General features: G+C 74.2%; 2 protein-coding genes and 2 non-coding genes across 7 annotated transcripts; 2 read left to right on the top strand and 2 right to left on the bottom strand.

Moving 5' to 3' along the window:
* Positions 1-582: 582 nt before the first annotated feature.
* TRNAC-GCA (transfer RNA cysteine (anticodon GCA)) lies at positions 583-654 on the bottom strand. Its single transcript has one exon. It is a non-coding gene; the product is annotated as a tRNA-Cys (tRNA).
* A 1,605-nt stretch (positions 655-2,259) lies between these two features.
* Positions 2,260-4,077, top strand: LOC147597650 (uncharacterized). The gene is made up of 4 exons (XM_086766423.1): positions 2,260-2,394; positions 3,246-3,423; positions 3,615-3,810; positions 3,911-4,077. The coding sequence occupies exons 1-4, from the start codon at positions 2,260-2,262 to the stop codon at positions 3,960-3,962; spliced, it is 561 nt and encodes a 186-aa protein (XP_086622549.1). The 3' UTR covers positions 3,963-4,077.
* Positions 2,900-2,990, top strand: TRNAI-UAU (transfer RNA isoleucine (anticodon UAU)). The gene is given in 2 exon segments: positions 2,900-2,937; positions 2,955-2,990. It is a non-coding gene; the product is annotated as a tRNA-Ile (tRNA).
* A 1,758-nt stretch (positions 4,078-5,835) lies between the features above and the next one.
* On the bottom strand, positions 5,836-16,284 carry CACNB1 (calcium voltage-gated channel auxiliary subunit beta 1). 4 transcript variants are annotated; one of them, XM_086766621.1, is made up of 14 exons: positions 16,105-16,284; positions 14,424-14,510; positions 12,750-12,869; positions 12,130-12,252; positions 11,876-12,012; positions 11,709-11,785; positions 10,003-10,022; positions 9,744-9,824; positions 9,614-9,672; positions 9,183-9,292; positions 8,250-8,401; positions 8,023-8,118; positions 7,374-7,559; positions 5,836-6,410 (listed from the first exon to the last, which is right to left on the bottom strand). In XM_086766621.1, the coding sequence occupies exons 1-14, from the start codon at positions 16,189-16,191 to the stop codon at positions 5,976-5,978; spliced, it is 1,770 nt and encodes a 589-aa protein (XP_086622747.1). In that variant the 5' UTR covers positions 16,192-16,284; the 3' UTR covers positions 5,836-5,975. The 4 variants fall into 4 exon arrangements, with proteins under 4 accessions (XP_086622747.1, XP_086622745.1, XP_086622746.1 ...); XM_086766619.1 differs by lacking the exon at positions 10,003-10,022 and adding an exon at positions 11,256-11,401; XM_086766620.1 differs by having other exon boundaries at positions 11,709-12,012.
* Positions 16,285-16,581: the final 297 nt, after the last annotated feature.

The following is a 16,581-nucleotide window of genomic DNA, read 5'->3' on the forward strand; positions in this document are numbered from 1 at the left end:
CTGGGGGCCGCGGGGTGGGCTGGGGGGTCCCCGGGTGAGAGGTCCCGGGACGGGGTGCCCCAGGGTGGGGGTCCCAGGGCGGGGGCCAGCTGGCACCGCAGAGCCCCGCGCGCATCCCCGCGCCCCGTGTCCGGCCGGGCCGGCTTCTGGCCGCGCCATGATTTCGGCCGCGGTTTTTTGGGGGCGCGGGCTCAGGCTGCACCCCCAGCCCCTCCACCCCTGGTACCCCCGGGGGTAGCTCAGCCCCGGGTGAGGAGGCGCCGGGACATCCCGGGTGCAAACACCCACGGAGAGGGGCCGCGCGGCGAGGGCCTGGGCAGCGACCCCCACCCTGCGCCCCAGCTGGAGCCGGGGGGTGCGGGGGCGAGGGGGGGCCCTGCGGCCCCTCGGCTGCTCTGGACTGAGGGGTGGTGCTGGGGGGCACCGCGCTGGGGGTCCCTGCCGGGGGGGGAGCGCCCACGGAGGGAACATTCGAGGCTGTGGGGAGAAGGCGGCAGCAGGACGTGAGCGCCCCTCGCTGCCCGGGGAGGAGATAAAGGGGTGCGAAAAGGGGGGATCCCCAAAAAGGGGAAAATGAAAAGAAGGGGGCACCCGGATTTGAACCGGGGACCTCTTGATCTGCAGTCAAATGCTCTGCCACTGAGCTATACCCCCGCTGCCGACCGCCGTGCGGCTGCCGGGGATCAGGGCGAGGCACGGCCCGGCCCCGCGCACCCACGCACGCCCGTGACACCCCGCGCAGCTGCAGCGCACGCACACACTCGTGCACACGTGCTACTCCCCCCCATTGCACCCGCCCCACGCTGCACCACCCACGGTGCCCCCCCACAACCCCTGCTCTGCTCCGCGCGGGGGGGGGGGGGGGGGCAGAGGCAGGATCGGGCCCCCCACGCTCATCCCGGGCCTCAGTGGTCACGGGTGGGGGGGGACACGGAGCACCAGCAGCCCCCAAACCCCACCTGCAGAGAGCGGGGCGCAGCCAGACCGCGGGGTTTCTGCAAAGTCAGGCCCAAGCTGTGCCCGCCCCCCACCCCCCCCGAGCTGCTGGGGCTGGGGGACCCCCGGGGTTCTGGGGAGCAGAGCTGCTGAGCGGGACCCCCGCGGCGCTGGGGGGACCGGCCGGAGATGGCAGCGCCCAGTGGGAGACGGATGGGGGCAGCGGCCCGCGATGGGCCCGCGGAGCGGCGTCAATATTTGCTCGCTAAGCCGCTGCGCAAACGCTGCGGGGCGGGGGGCGGGGGGCGACTGGGGCCAGATCCGGGCGTCCTGCCCCGGGAGCGCGGGGAGAAAGGAGATTTGGGGTCACCCTGGCTCCATGGTTTTCCAGCCACGTCCCCTCACTTCCCTGTGCCGCCCATCATCCTCACGGCCTTCCTCTGCACGGGTGGGGAAACTGAGGCACGAAGGCGAGGGGATCACCCAGGGCAGGGGGGTCCCGGGGGGGAGACCCCAAGGGAAAGCGATCGCCCTGCACACAGCAGGATGAACCCCTGAAACCCAGAAACAGGGGAGACCCCGGTGCCAGCGAGCCACCAGCCCCCATCCTATCCCCGCCGACAAAACCCACCTGGGGCGCGGCCGCAGCCCGCCAGCTGGGGTGGGCTCTCCCCACTGCGAAGTGTATTGGAGGGGCCGGGGGGAGCGCGGGGCGGCCCTGGCTAAGCCCCCCGGCGTGTTGGGGGCCGTGGCGGTGGCATTGTCCGGGGGATTTGCGGGGTCGCCCAGCGCGGTGCCAGCTCAGGCGGGAGACGCAAACAGCGCGTTCGCTAAGGCGTCGGGGAAGGCGCCAAGCCCGCCACCCCCGGGGGACGCGTGCGCACGAGGGGGGGGACACACAAAAACCAGGGGTCAGATGCCAGCTGCGTGCCCACCACTGCCCTTCTGGGGGGATCACAGCCCCCTCGTCCCACTGCCCCAGGAATGGGGGACACACGCACACCCAGGAACCAAACCCGCCGTGGCACAGAGCCGCCCTGGTGCCTGGCACCCACCGCCACCCCGAGCCGGGGGGGTCCCAAGGGGAGCCCACCAGGTGCCGGAGACAGACTGCGGGGGGGGGGGGGGCGTTTGCTTTGGGGCTGTTGTGCCCCGCGAGGGGAAGGCTGGCAATTATGTAAATCCCTTAAACCCTGATTGCCTCCTCCTACCCCATTAGGTGGGCAAACAGTTTTAGCAGCGGGGGGCTAAGATGGGCGGTGGGCTACATATACCCGCGCCCCCCGGCCCGAGCCACCGGTGCCACCCGCCAGCAGCACGACGATGTCCGCAGCCACCCTCTGCCTCCTCGCCTGGCTGCTGCCCCTCGCCCGCGGCCACCTCTGGGCCTGGATGTACTCCCTGCCCCACGACGGCGCGCCGGGCAGCAGCGCCGGCCCCGGGGACGAACTGGAGGAGGTGAGTGGGGGGGCGGGCATCAGCCCCCGACCCACCCCACCTCGGGTGGGGGGTTCCTGGGAGAGGGGGGGAGTGCGCAGCTGCAGCCAAGGTGGGGAGCAGGAGCTGGTTTTGGACCCAGGGCCCAAAACCCTGCAGCCAGGGTGGGAGCTGGGGTGGGTGCAGGAGCAGGAGATGGGTGGGAGCAGGAGTGGGAGCCGAATTTGCAGCCAGGGTGGGAGCTGCGGTTGTGCCCAGGGTGGGAGCTGGCGTGGGTACAGAATTTGCAGCCAAGGTGGGAGCAGGGGCGGGAAAGGGGGTGAGAACCAGGGCGGGAGCGGGGGTGGGAGCAGGGGCGGGAGAGGAGTTTGCAGCCGGAGTGGGAGCAGCGCGGGAGCTGGGTGCGCAGCCGGGGTGGGAAGCGGGGGGTGAGGACCGGGGGTAGCGGGGGTCGCGGCCGGGAGCGGGGTCCCGGAGCGGGGTCCCGGGCCGGGAGGGGGCGCGGGCGCGGCGGGCGGCGCCGGGCGCTCCAGTGGCGCAATCGGTCAGCGCGCGGTACTTATAGGGCAGTACGCGGAGCAATGCCGAGGTTGTGAGTTCAAGCCTCACCTGGAGCAGGACTTTTACGGCTCCGGCAGCCGCGCCCCCTACCCCCACGACCCTCCCCGGGTTTTCTTTTCCCGAGAAAAAAATCCCCCGGAGCCGCTGCGAGGGGGCTTCCCCGAAAACACTCCCACACCCAGCCTTGCTCCGCTCTGTAAGGTGCAAACGGCCAGGTTTTGCCCCACGCTGTTGTTCCTGGCCTGTCCCGGGGTCAGGGATGGGGCCGGGGTGGGGGCCGGCCCCCTGACGCCCCGTGTGCCCCCCCGCAGATGACAGCGTGCGGCCCGGCCGCCCCCTGCGCGCACGGGCACTTCTGTGACGAGCACTTCGGGCTGTGCCTGCCCCGGCGGCCCGCGGGCCAGTTCTGCCGCCGCGACGCCCACTGCGCCCGCGGCCTCCTCTGCATGTTCGGGAAGTGCCAGCAGCCCGCGCCCGACGGGCAGGAGGGTGAGCAGGGCCCCGGGGCGCGGCTGGGGAGGGGGGACACGCGGGGGACATCAGCGATGCCGATGGGGCGAGCGCCAACCCACACGGCGCAAAGCCCAGGGGTGCTGCGGGCCCCCAGCCCCGGCCCTGTCCGCCGGCCTGGGGATGGGGGGGGTCCCCGCCTCCCCTAAGCCCGCTCTCGGCCCCGCCAGGAGCCCGGTGCCAGCGGGACGAGGACTGCGGCGCGGGCGGCTGCTGCGCCCGGCGGCACGGCGAGCGGGTGTGCCAGCGGCGGCTGGCCCCGGCCCAGAGCTGCCACGTCCCCGCCGGGGGCCTGGCCTTCAGCCTCAACCAGGTCTGCCCCTGCCAGGCCGGGCTGGTCTGCCGGCCCGCCGCGCTCGGGCGAGAGTGAGTACGGGGCACCGCCGAGCCGGGAGGGGGAGCGGGGGACGCCCGGGTCCCGCCCCGGGACCGAGGTGCCACCGGCGTCCCCGTGTCCTCTCCGCAGGAAGGCGCTGGAGCGGCCGGAGCGGAGCGAGTGGCGGTGCCGGCGGCCCTGAGCGGGCAGCGCCGCGCTTGTTCCGTGTGCCCAGCGCGACAGACCCGGCCCGGACCCGGCCCAGCGCGACAGACCCGGCCCAGCGCCGCCAGACCCGGCCCAGCGCGACAGACCCGGCCCGGACCCGGCCCAGCGCGACAGACCCGGCCCAGACCCGGCCCAGCGCGCCCAGACCCGGCCCAGCGCCGCCGGACCCGGCCCAGCGCGCCCAGACCCGGCCCGGACCCGGCCCAGCGCGACAGACCCGGCCCAGCGCCGCCAGACCCGGCCCAGCGCGACAGACCCGGCCCGGACCCGGCCCAGCGCGACAGACCCGGCCCAGACCCGGCCCAGCGCGCCCAGACCCGGCCCAGCGCCGCGCCCGGCTGCTGCCGGCGACCCTCACCCCGGCGGCGGGGCGGCAGCAGCCCCGCCCACCCCCGCTGCGGGCCGTCGCCCCTTCCCGGGAGCCGGGCAGGTCCCAGCTCCGTCCCCGTCCCGTCCCCGGGCGCCCGCTGAAGCCCCCCCCCCGGGGGGACGTGGGGGGAGTCACTGCGGAGCTGAGCTGTGCCCGGCCTCAGCGCTGGCCCCGGAGCCCGCGGACCCCGTGCGCCCCCCCCGCGCAGACCCCCCCCAGGCACGGCCGCGGGGCGGGAATCACCGAAATGTTTATTACAAAGAACCAAGCGAGCGGGGCGAGGCCCCCCCCCCCCGCTGAATAAATAAATAAAATACACTTTGCCGGGTCTTTAAATAAACGTTTGTGGGGTGACATAAATACGGGGCGCCCCGCTGCCCGCGGGGGGGCCCCACCGCCCGGACCCCCGTTGGCGTGGGGGCGAGCGCCAGGGCAGGCGGCTCTCAAAGCACTTGGCAGGCAGTGACACCGAGTTCCCCCCCCCCCCAAAAAAGGGGAAACTGAGGCACGCAACGGGCAGAGGCGGCTGGGTGCCCCCGAGCCCCCCGGCCTGGGCTGGCAAGGCTGGTGCTCTGCGTGAGGCAGCGACGCCCAGCATCGTCCCGGGGGCGGGCAGGGGGCTGCCCCACGAGGAGGGCTGAATGTGGGACCCCCGCCCCGGTGCAGTCACCCCCGGGGTGGGCGCAGGAGAGGGCAGCGCCCCGGGGTGCTGGGGGGCGCAGGCAGCCCCGCGGGGTGGGGGGGACACAGACAGGCTCACGGACACGGACGGACACAGCGGACAGGCACGGCGGGGTTTGGCACACGGGGGGCTTGGGGGGCACAGGGGCCTGGCACTGCCCGGTGCACCCCAGCGGTCCCAGGGAAAGGGGGGGCAGCGCAGGGCCCCCCCGGGGCAGAGGGACCCTGTGGGTGCTGTCCCGGCAGGCAGGGCTGGGCAGCTGTTAGCACGTGTTAGACCCCCCCAAAACTGGCTCAGATTTGCCCCCCCCAGTTCAGGCAGAGCCCCTCCACGGCAAACGCATGCAAAGGGGGGTGGTGGGGCCCCCTCCCCGCCGGAGCACCCCCAAAGCCCCGCGCACACCGCACACGCATGCACCCCCTCCCAGCTGCTGGGGGGCCGGGCTGGGGGGCTGGGTGCAGGCACTGGGGGGGGGGGGGGGGGGCAGCTGGCAGGGACCCCCCCACTGCCACCAGTGGCTCGGGGGTCCCCCCCCAGCCGGGTGGCAAACAGCACCATGGAGAAGCGGGGGTGCCCGGGGGGCTCAGGCAGCAGGCAGGGGCTGGGGGGGGAGCGCGGCCCCCCGCCCCGCGCCCGGGGGACGGGGACACGCCGGCAGAGCCCCCGGGGGCCCCTTTGGTCACTTGCTCTCCCTGTGCGGCTGGGAGGGCCCGAGGCACCGTGAGATGCTGGTGGGCTGCGGTGGGGGGGAGACCCCCCCCACACACCCAGGAGCAGGGCAGGGGGAGCCCCCAGGGCCGAGCAGGGGCTCCCCAGGGCATGGCCGGCCGGGATTTAGGGGGGGGGGGGGGCACAAAGGCAACCAGCGAGGCCTCCCCCCAGCCCAAAGCCAGCGCTGGTGGTGGGGGGCGATCCCCTGCCTGCGCCCCCCCACCCTAACGGATGTACGCGTCCTGGCCCCAGCCCTCCGCGTCGCGCTGGTCCAGGCCGAGGGGCTCCGGCGCGTCGGGGCGGCAGCGGCCCCGGGCCTTGGCTGGGCCCCGCAGCCCCCTGCCCTCGCGCCCAGGCTCGGCCTCGTCCCAGGCGCCGGGGGGAACGCGGGGCGCGGCAGCGGGGGGGCCCGGCGGCTCCTCCTCGCCGGGGTCCGGCTCGATGTCCATGCAGCAGGAATCGCCGGGTTCCGTGCCGGCCGAGTCCCGGCTGCCCGGGGTCTCCGAGTCGAAGGTGTCCTGGCGGGACAGGCCGCGGGGCGCCGGGCGGGCGGGTGGCGGGAGGGGTCGGTCGTGCCCGCGGCCCCCCACTTCGCCCGGGCCCGGCCGGAGGCGGCCGTGCTCCCCCTGGCGCGGCTCCCCGGGCGCGAGGAACGGGCCCTGGGTAGGAGAAGCAACCACACCGTGCAAGGGCGGCCGGCGGGACGGGGGTTAGCGGGGGGCGGGTTAGTGGGGGGCTGGCGGGGGCACATGCGCTCCTGCCCAGCCTGGCCTGCCTGCGCGGCTCACTCAGGTGATGATGGCGGCAGGCCTCAGCACGTCGCCAAACGGCGCCGGGGGGCACCGGGGCAGGGCCAGGGCAGGAAAGGGGAGACGAGGTGGAGAGGGGGGGGAGGGAAGCGGCGTTGGGGGGGCTGCGGGGTGGGGGCTGGCACGCCAGCGGCGTCCCGCTCGCTGGGAGAATGAGCGACACACAACACAGGACAGACGCCCCTCCCCTGCCCCACTGGGCGCTGCGGACCCCCGGGCTCAGCACGGTGCAGCCCACGGTGGGACGGACCCTGCCTCCCCTCCCAGCCGGTCCTCGCCCTCACCAGGACACCCCTAAGGTCCTCGCTGCGGCCCCCCGAGCTCCGGACAGGGGTGGGAGTGGGGGCTCTGGCACCCCAGCAGCGCCCGGGGAGGCACAGAGGGGACCCGTGTGCCAGGGGGTCTCAGGGGGGGCAGATCCCTGGGTGGCTCCAGGCCTGGGAGGGGGCGCACGTCCCAAGGAGACCCCAAATCCGGGGCTGGCGCCAGTCCCAGGCAGGGAGCAGCTCCCTGGGGTGGCCCTGAGCCGGGGAGAGCAGATCCCAGGGCCGATCCCAGGGACGGCCCCAGCCCTGGACGGGGAGCAGCCCCCGGGGGGGCCCCGAACCCGGGGCAGGGAGCAGGTCCCCGGGGGGCGATCCCAGGGACGCTCCCGCTCCTGGGGGGCCCCGGGACGGCCCCGATCCCAGGGGCATCCCCGCTGGCGTCTCACAGCGCGTGCTCCTCGAGGGGCGCGGCGGGGCTGGGGGCGGGCTCGGCGCCCCCGCGCCCCCAGAGGCCCAGGTTCCTGCGCAGGGAGGTGAGCACCTGTACCTGCAGGTTGGAGACGGGCGCGGGGCTGGCGGCCAGGGCGGCCGTGGCCATGGTGCGGTTCAGCAGCGGGTTGGGGGGGTTGCTGCTGGGGGGGTGCGTCGCCTTCCAGTAGGCCTCCAGGTACTCGGCCAGGTGCTCGCAGGCCTCCTCCAGCTGGTTCTCGTCCAGCACGATGTCGAACATCTCCTGGGGGCGGGAGGGGGCCGTGGGGCGGGGCGGGGCGGGAGGGGGGCACTGGGACCCGGGGGGAGGCCAACGGGACGGGGGCGGGGCCAACGGGACAGGGCGGGGCCAACGGGACAGGGTGGAGCTTCTGGATCTAGGACAGGGCCATTGGAACAGGGTAGGGGTGGCAGAAATGGGCGTGGCCAACAGGAAGGGGCGGGGCTTCGGGACACACGGCGGAGCCTGTAGGCCAAGACAGGGCAAGCAGAAAAGGGTGGAGCCAATGGAAAGGGGCGGGGCCACCATAAAAGGGCGGGGTCAATGGTAAAGGGCGGGGCTTCTGGAGACAGGGCACGGCCTATGGCCCAGGGTGCAGCCAATGAAAGGGGCGGGACCCGTGGGCGGGGCGGGGCAGGGTGCGGTCAGGCGGGCGGGGCTGGGTGCGGCCAAGGGGGCGGGGCCGGGCGGGGCGGGGCGCACTCACGGGCGGGCACTGCGCCAGCTTGTCGGACGCCACCATCTGCACGTTGAGGTGCTTGGCCTGCGACTTGCCCCGCGACTTCACCAGCCGCTGCAGCACCTGTGGCGGGACAGGCAGCCCGGGGGCGGCCGCGGGGCCCCGGCCCGTCACCGCCCGGCCCCGCACGCCCCACAGCGCGGCGGGGCGCGGGCTGGGGCTGCCCCCCGCCCGCCCCGGGGGCCCGCACCCACCTTGGGGGAGGCGATTTTGATGTAGACGATGATGGGGGCCAGGGAGGTCTTGGCCAGCTGGGCCGGGTGGTTGATGGTGTCGGCGTCCAAGGCCACCAGCTGCAGCGTGCGGGCCAGCTCGAAGATGCGCTCGGTCTCGCTCTGCACCTCGGCTGCCAGGCAGGGGGACAGCGGGGGTCAGGGGGACAGCGCGGGGGGTCGGGCGAGCACGTGGGGGCTGTGGGGACAGCTGCCGGGACACGTGACGAGGGGCACGGGACGGGGACATGACTTGTGCTGGGACCCAGCCGCTCCGGTGTCACCCCAGCGCCAGGGACGGGGGGGAGGTGGCAGCGGGCTCCCGGCACCAACTGGGTGAGGAAGGGGCAAAGCCCCCCAGACCGCACGCGCTCGGAGCCGGGGGTCAGACGGGGCTGTGCGACAGGGGTGTCCCCCACCCTCAGACCCTGCCGTGTCCCAGCCCGGCCACGGCCAGGCCGGGAGGGCGGAGATCTGAGGGGACACGTCCCTCACTGCCCCCCCGGGCAGGGGGCTGCCAGGGGTCCCGGCGGGTCCGAGCTACGTACCCAAGACATCTGTATCAGGAGCAGGGGAGGAAGGAAGCAGCGCGGAGGGGAGGAAACCCAAAGGACAGGAGAAAAAAAAAAGAAAGGAAAGAAAAACACAACAGAGAGAAGATAAAAGGGGAGGAGGAGGAGGAGTCAAACCGGGCGGGGAGAGCGCAGGGCCCCCGAGTCACTCACCGCGGCGGCGGGCCCCCACCCCTCCCCCCCGCAAGCCGTGCCCCCGCACAGGCGGGACAAGCACCCGGGACGGACGGGCTGGGGGACGGGAGGCTGCCGGGCTGATACAGATGGAGGCTTGGGGGGCGGCGGGGGCGGCGCTGGCCGGGCGGGGGGCGGCAGGGGCGGGCGGGGGGCGGCGACGCCTTACCCAGGCTGGAGCGCGTGCTGGAGCGCTCGATGATGGTGTGCTTGCTGGGGTTGTTCAGCACGGAGCGCTTGGCCAGCGAGATGTCGGCCGTCACCCGCGTGATGGAGATCCTGCGAGGCCGAGGGGGCGCGAGCGGGTGGGGGGGGCAGCCACAGCGGGCGCGACCCCCCCCACGTGCACACCCACCTCCTCGGGGGGCAGGACGGGACCCTCCTTCCGCCCCCGTCCTCCCACAGGGCTACCACCCCCAGCAGCAAGAACCACAGGGCGAGGCTGAGGGTCTCCTCACGAGATTAGAGGCCCCCCCATGGGTGGAGGGGTCCCCCCGTGGGGTGAGGGGTCCCCCACAGGATCTGGGGTCCTCCACGGGGGGTCAGGGATGCCCCCACGGGGTTGGGGCCCCCCCCCAGCCACACGGCCGCCTGCCTCACCTGCCATCAAAGCGATGCTTCAAGAAGTCGAAGAGGGCTTTCTGCATCATGTCCGTCACCTGGGGCGCGAGGAGGAGCGTGGGCGGGGGGCCTCCCCACGCCGTGCGCCCCCCAGCCCCCAGCTCCTCACCTCGTAGCCCTTCAGCGACGGCCCCACCAGGATGATGGGCCGCATGGAGGGCACCACGTCGTACGGCGGCACGTGCTCGGCCTGCGGGACGGAGCGGGGCGTGAGCGGGGCCGGGGCGGGGGGCGCGGGGGGGGGACGCTCGGCTTCGCCCCTGCGAGGGCAGCTCTGAGGACGGGGGGGGGGGGGGGGGGCGGGCTGCAAGCGGGGGGCACCCATCCCCTCCCCGCGGGCCGTCCCGGGGGGTCCTGACGCTACTCACCGATTTCTGCTTCTGCTTCGCTACGTCCCGAGAGGCCGCGCGGGGCCGGGGGAGCGAGAGAAGACAAACAAGGCATGCGTGTTACCCGCGGGCGCGGGGAGCGGGGGCACCGCGCTGGGCTGCGGGCACGCGCGGCTGCCGCCCCCCCGGGGGCCGCCCCGCCAGCGGGGCTCACACGAAGCATCGCCCTGCTCTCAGGTTCGGGGTGCAAGCGGGGGCTCTACAGGCAAGCTGGGCGAGGGGTGGTGGGGGGCGGCTCAGCAGCCCCCCCCCCCGGGCCTGCTAGCCCCCTTGCAGACCCCCCCCCCCCCCCCGCCCCGGGCTGTGGTTGCGCCCGAACCCCCTCAGCTTCCGCCCGGTTTGGGGGGGAGGGACGGTCCATTCCCATCCGCGGGGGAGACGAGACACCGGCCGTGCTGGCACACACCATGCGCACACGGGGGGGGCCAGGCGGGGGGGCGGCATGGGCTGATCCATCCCACGGACCGGGGGGGGGATGCAGCCACGGACTGATCCATCCCACGGACCGGGGGGGATGCAGCCACGGGCTGATCCATCCCACGGACCGGGGGGGGGATGCAGCCACGGGCTGATCCATCCCACGGACCGGGGGGGGAGGCAGCCACGGACTGATCCATCCCACGGACCGGGGGGGATGCAGCCACGGACTGATCCATCCCACGGAGCACGGGGGGAGGATCAGCCACGGACTGATCCATCCCACGGACCGGGGGGGATGCAGCCACGGACTGATCCATCCATGGATCACAGGGGGAGGATCAGCCACGGACTGATCCATCGTACGGATCGGGAGGGGGGGGAATGTAGCCATGGATGAATCCATCCCGTGGACCACGGGGGGATGTAGCCATGGACTGATCCATCCCATAGGTCATGGGGGGATGTAGCCACGGACTGATCCATCCCATAGGTCATGGGGGGAGGCAGCCACGGACTGATCCATCCCATAAATCATGGGGGGAGGCAGCCACGGACTGATCCATCCCGTGGACCACGGGGGGAGGCAGCCATGGCCTGACCCACCCCACGGTGCAGGGGATGCCCCCGCCGCCCCGTCCCCCGCAGACGCCCATGCCCACGCCGTGGCGGTGCAGGCAGGGTGTTCGGGCCGCGCGTGGCCCCCCGGCAGCCGGCGGGTGCCCCCCGCAGCCCCCGCCGGCCGCCCCAGGCAGTGTTAGGGCAGGCAGGTGCAGCAGGCGAGCGCGGGCGAGGTGGGCGGCGGGGGCCGTTACCTTCCTAAAGAAGGGGATGCGCTTGGTGTGGGCGGGGGGGGTGGTGACACTGCTCACGCTACTCTTAGGGGAGCGGTGGGTCTCCGCGGCCTCCTCCTCCTCTAACTCATCGGGGTCAAAGGCAAAGCTAGGCATGTCCAGGGCACCTGGGGACGGAGGGGCAGCCGGGGCCAGGAGAGGGGAGGGAGAGAAGAAGAGCGATAATGGCGATGGAAGAAGGGAGAAATGGAGATGGGGGGCTGGGAAGAGCCGTGGTGGGGATGGGAGCGGGGAGAAGCGGGGAGAGGGGGTCCCCAGGGGATAGGGGGGCGCCCCCGCCTGCCTGCACCCCGGGCAGAGGGGCTGGAGCTGCGGACGAGGAGGGGGTTACCCAGTGGGGAGGGGGGGAAGGACCCCCCAGGCTGGACCTGCCCCGCTCAGGCCAGGGGCTGCAGGGCCCCCAGACACCCTTACCGCTGGCCGGGGGGGTGGGCCGGCGGGTCCCCGTCACCACGTCGCCCAGGCTGGAGCTGGAGTTGTCCCCCGATTTGCTGGATGGGAGAAGCACAAAGAGGGGGACGGGGGTGAGGGTGGGTTGGGGGCGTCCGGGGGGATCCGAGGGGGTTGGGGACGAGCCCCACCTCGAGCTCAGGCGGTTCTGCCGCATCTTCTGCTCCTGCAGCAGCCGCATGTTCTCCAGTTTGACGGGGCTGGGGATGAAGCCCACCTCGCAGCCCTCCTTCACCAGCCGCCCGATCCACCAGTCGTTGTTGTACTTCTGCGCCGGGGAGAGAGGGGGCAAAACGCCTGAGACCCTCCGAACGCCCACCCCCAGAGCCGGCACCCCAGAGGGACCCCCGCCCGCACCGCTGCCCGCCCCCCGCCCGGGCCCCACCTCCTTGATGTGCAGGAAGTCCTTGGGCTCGAAGCAGATGGCCATGCCCTGCACCGGCACGTCGTCGCTGGCCGACGGGTTGTAGCCGACGTTCGTCCGCACGGCAAACGCCACCGGCTTCGTCTGCCGAGAGGGCAGGGCTCAGCATCCCCCCTACGCCAAACCACACAGACCCCCTCCCCGCCCCGGGCTGGGCAGGTACGGTGACGGTGACGGTGCCACCGCAGCCCAGGCTGGGGACACTGCGGCCGCAGAGCCCCGGGAGCTAACGTGGGGCTCGTTACCTAATTGCCCTGGGCCCACAGCCAAGGCGCGATGGGTTCTCAGCCAAGGCGAGAACCCAGGCGTCCGGGCTCCCAGTTCCGCCCAGTAGACCTCACTGCCTTCCCAGTGCCACCCAGTGATGCCGAGCTCGCCGCGTCAGGGGACGGGATGCTGCGGGGATGGCGAGCAGGGGCGGCGCGGGGGGATCTGGGGGGTGCCCGTGCGCGGGGTCAGCCCCTTCCGCCCAGCGCGTGCCATCCTCCCGGGGCAGGGGCTGCGCAGGGCCGGGTGGGTGGCAGGGGTACCTGCACCCAGGGAAGCGAGGGCAGGGGGGGTCTCCAGCCCAGCCCTCCCACCTTGGCTTTCTCCAGCTGCGCCATGGCCTGGCGCTCAGCCTCCTTGCGCAGCGCCTCCCGGTCCTCCTCCAGCGACACGTCCGAGTCCGAGGGGCGGCTGGTGTAGGACTCCGCGGAGCCCTGGGAGAGCGGGGAGAGGGGTCAGCCCACGCCGCCCTCCCCCAGAGCGGGGAACCCAGCCCCGAGCCCGACCCCGCGGCCGTCCGCCCCTCCCAGGGCCCTCTCTCTAGGGCTGGTGCCCATCACTGTGGCCTCTGGGCACGCTGGGGAGAAGCCACCCCTGAAAGCTGCCTTCTCCCCAGGCAGGGCCACCTCCTGCTCGGTGGCATCCCGGCGGGGTTACGGCAGGCCGAGGGCCGGCGCAGCTGTTCCCACCGCTCCGGCAGGGAACGTGATACCGACCGGAGCCTGCTCCCGTCCCGCTGCCGCCGGCGAGGCCTCTCGGCAGAGCAGGGAGGGCGACGAGGACCCCCCGTGCCTGCCCACCGCCCCCCCGTTGTCCCCCACCCGAGGGAAGGCCAGCGGGGACAGCGCTGTCCCCACCACGGGGTCCCACAGCAGTGGGGAAAGGGTGCTATGGGGCAACTCGGGGTCAGCCCAGGGCAGGGCTGGAGCTGGGGTGGGACCGGAGACCCCCAGCCCCCTGGGGGCCGGAGCCTGCGTGGGAGGCAGCAGGGAGGCCCATGGGACCCCTGCCCCAGGGCGGTGGGTGCTGCGGGGGACGGCGAAGGCACCAACCACCCCGGGGGGGGCTGCTCCCCCCAGCCCCTCTACAAGCCCCACTAAGCCCCAGCAGAGCCCCCCCGTCCCCGCTTTGCCTCTTCCTTCCCAAACACCTGGGAGGCGGGGGGCTGCTCCCCCTGGCGCAGGTCCCTGCCCCCAGCCACGGGGCAGCAGCCCCCAAGGGATTGCCTCCCCAAAAGCCACGGGGCAGAGACCAGCTGCCCCATCTGCTGCTGCCGCTGCCGGGGGTCTGGCCCTTCCTGAGCCCCCCAGCCCCGTGGCGAGACTGGAGGGGCCTTTGGGGGGGGTCACACGGGGTCCAGGCACGATGCTGTCACCCCACAGACCCCATGGGCCCCACCAGCTCCTGGGACCACCCGCTCCAACCCCCGTGGAGCCGAGGGGGACCCCGCCCCGAGGCAGGGCAGAGCCGGGACGAGAGGGTGCCGGGGGGCTGCGGGCCGGGGGGGACGCTCACCGGGGCGGCGGGGTGGTCTTTGCCGGCTATCTCCATGGCGGCAGGGCCGGGGCGAGCGGGTCGGCTGGGTGCTGGGCTGGGGCACCCGTGGGTCAGGTTTCAGCCCGGGACGGCCGCAGCCACCCCGGGTATATTTAGCCGGGTGCCGGGCAGGGGGTGGGGGCCGGGGGGGCCGCAGGGGCTGCTGCCAAGCCAGCGGCCCTGCGGGGCGGACGCGGCCGGGGAGGGCGGCTCTGACGGCAGCTGGACGGTGCCAGGGCTGTGTCCCCTGCCTGGCGCCCCCAGGAGGGGCAGGAAACCCGGGGAGGGGGCTACAGGACCCCAAATGCTCCCAATCTGGGGGGGACAGCACCTCCCCCTAGCACCCACGGCAGGGCAGAGCGGACCCCCGCCTCGGTCCCCGGGGGACAAGGGCCCCCCCAGGCCGGCAGAACCCCGGGACCCCCGGGCCAGCCGCGCCCCGCGCCGCTCACCTGCCGGACGAAGCTGTTGGAGGTGGTGTCGGAGGAGGTGCTGCCGTCCGAGCGCTTGAAGCGGCTCTTGCGCTTGCTGTACTTGCCCTGGGGGGAGCAGAGGGGGCAGGGGGGAGCGCTGCAGCCCGGCACTGGGGGGCAGCTCTGCCCCCCGCCCCAGCTCTGCCCCCCGCCCCAGCTGCCAGGGGTGCTCCGTCTCCCTCCGCCCCCGCCCTGCACGCAAACCCCGCTCCTGGGGGACGAGAGGGGGAAACTGAGGCAGGGACGGGGTTGACCCCGCTCGGGGCCGTGCAGCCCCGTCCCCAGGGACGCGGCGTTGCCTCATCCGGGGGGGGAGACACTGGATCTCCGACCCCCACAGAGAGGAGAGGGAGCCGGCGGGGCTGTGGGATTTGGGGGACAGCCTGGCTGTGGTCCCCAGCTCCTCGCTGCCGCCCCCAAACGCCGTGGCCCCCCTTGGCCAAACCAGAGCCCGAACAGCACCCCGGGGGGGTGGCAGCTACAGGGGGCACCCCACACACCCCCGAGCCCCACACACACGCGTCCCCTCGCCCACGCATGCTCATGTAAAGGGGTGCCCACACGTGTGCACCCCCACGCCAGCCAGCGCCCACCCCGCGCCCCCACGGGATCCCCCCGCTTCCTCCAGTGCTTCCTGCTGGAATGGACTGGGGGAGACGGAGACACCCCAGTGCCCCCCTGCAGCCCCTCCACGCCGGCGGGGGTCCCTGGGGGGAGAGGCTGGGACACGGCGGGGCGAGCGGGGCTGTCACCCCCCCGCGTCGCGCAGGGACAGCTGGGCCCAGCTGCCGCCCAGCCCGCGGATGGGGGTCCCCACGCCAGGCAGCATGGGGTATTTTTAGGTCCCTCGCCCCCGGCCCCCTCCTCCCACAGGGGCCGGGCACGGCTGGGGCTCGGCGGGGAGGGTCCCCGGGGGGGGGACGGTGGCCCCGCTGCCGGCGTGGGGTTCACCGCAGCCCCCCAGAGACCCCCCCGCCTTCCGGAGTGGGGGCAGACACCCCGCTCCACCAGCACCCCGGCGGCTGGCTGCGGCCAGGGCCTGCGCCTCCAGCCCACCCCCCCCAAAACTGTCACCCCCTGGTGCTCCCCAGGCTGCCACGGGGGGGTCTGTCCCCGCTGGGGGTGCGGGGGGGGGGCAGCACCCACCAGACCACGGGCACGAGATGCTGCTCAGGTCCACGGTGCCCCCACCCCGCTGGGACCAGGCAGGGCCACGCTCCTTCCCTGCCCCCCCCCGGGGGAAGGGGACAAACTGGGGGGGCGGGCACCACCCCGGCAGAGTTCTCCCAATTCCTAAAAGTTTCCCAGTGCGCTCGACACCCCCACCACCCACCCACCCACCCCGGGTGCTCCGGGTGGGCAAACCCGGGGGGGGCAGCAGTGACACAGCAGCAGCACGGAGCCCCCCCCCCCCCCAAACGTGGGGGCTGGACACCCCCTTCCCTGGGATGCTCGGGGCTATGGGGGGGACTGCACTGGCGGTCCCTCCCGGGGCAGCTCGGTTCTGGGGGGGGGGCACCCTGCTTTGCACGCTGGGGGGTGAAATGGCCCCCGTTGCGGGGTGCAGGGGTTGGGGTGGGGGTGAGCCCCACCGATCGGGGGTCCCCCACGCCACGGGGGAACGGATGGGGCGCAGCCCCCCCCCCGCCCCGGGTGTCACCTGCAGGGCGGCGTTGTCCAAGACGTCCATCTGGATGTCCTGCGTGGAGCTGCGCGGGGTGCGGGCCATGCCGCCCTCCCGCACCATGGGGCTGGCGGGGCCGCGGCGGCGCGGGGGCGCGCGGGGGGACGGGGCGCTGGCGATGCGGGCCGGGCCTGGCCGCCGCCGGCCCCGCGCTGTGACGGGGGCGGGAGGAGGAGGAGGAGGAGGAGGAAGGAGGAGCGGGGGCGGCGGCGGGGGGGGGGGGCGAAGGATGGCGGGCGGCCTCCGCCCCGGCCGCTCCCCTCGGGATTGGGGGGGGGGGGGGGCGCGGCCCCCTCCCCGTTCCCGGGCGGGGCACCCGCAGCGCGGCTCCTTCCCGGGGGGGGGAAGGGGGGGTGACGGGGGAACACCCCCCCCCGCGAACGGGCGGGGGCACAGCCGTGCCCACCGCAGCTTGCCCGCCCTTCAGCCTGGAGCAGGCTTGCTGGTGGGGGG

This window comes from Chlamydotis macqueenii, chromosome 25, assembly GCF_036417535.1.
Source record: "Chlamydotis macqueenii isolate bChlMac1 chromosome 25, bChlMac1.mat, whole genome shotgun sequence".
Classification (NCBI taxonomy): Eukaryota; Metazoa; Chordata; class Aves; order Otidiformes; family Otididae; genus Chlamydotis; species Chlamydotis macqueenii.

Bases quoted from the DNA above. Each gene is read 5' to 3' on its own strand.
- LOC147597650 (XM_086766423.1), top strand. From the start codon at position 2,260: ATGTCCGCAGCCACCCTCTGCCTCCTCGCCTGGCTGCTGCCCCTCGCC. The intron at 3,424-3,614 runs GTGAGCAGGGCC...CGGCCCCGCCAG, and splicing joins CGCGCCCGACGGGCAGGAGG to GAGCCCGGTGCCAGCGGGAC. The intron at 3,811-3,910 runs GTGAGTACGGGG...TCCTCTCCGCAG, and splicing joins CCCGCCGCGCTCGGGCGAGA to GAAGGCGCTGGAGCGGCCGG.
- CACNB1 (XM_086766619.1), bottom strand. From the start codon at position 16,191: ATGGTGCGGGAGGGCGGCATGGCCCGCACCCCGCGCAGCTCCACGCAG. The intron at 14,511-16,104 runs GTGACACCCGGG...TGCTCCCCCCAG, and splicing joins TGGACAACGCCGCCCTGCAG to GGCAAGTACAGCAAGCGCAA. The intron at 12,870-14,423 runs GTGAGCGGCGCG...CCGCTCTCCCAG, and splicing joins CCAACAGCTTCGTCCGGCAG to GGCTCCGCGGAGTCCTACAC.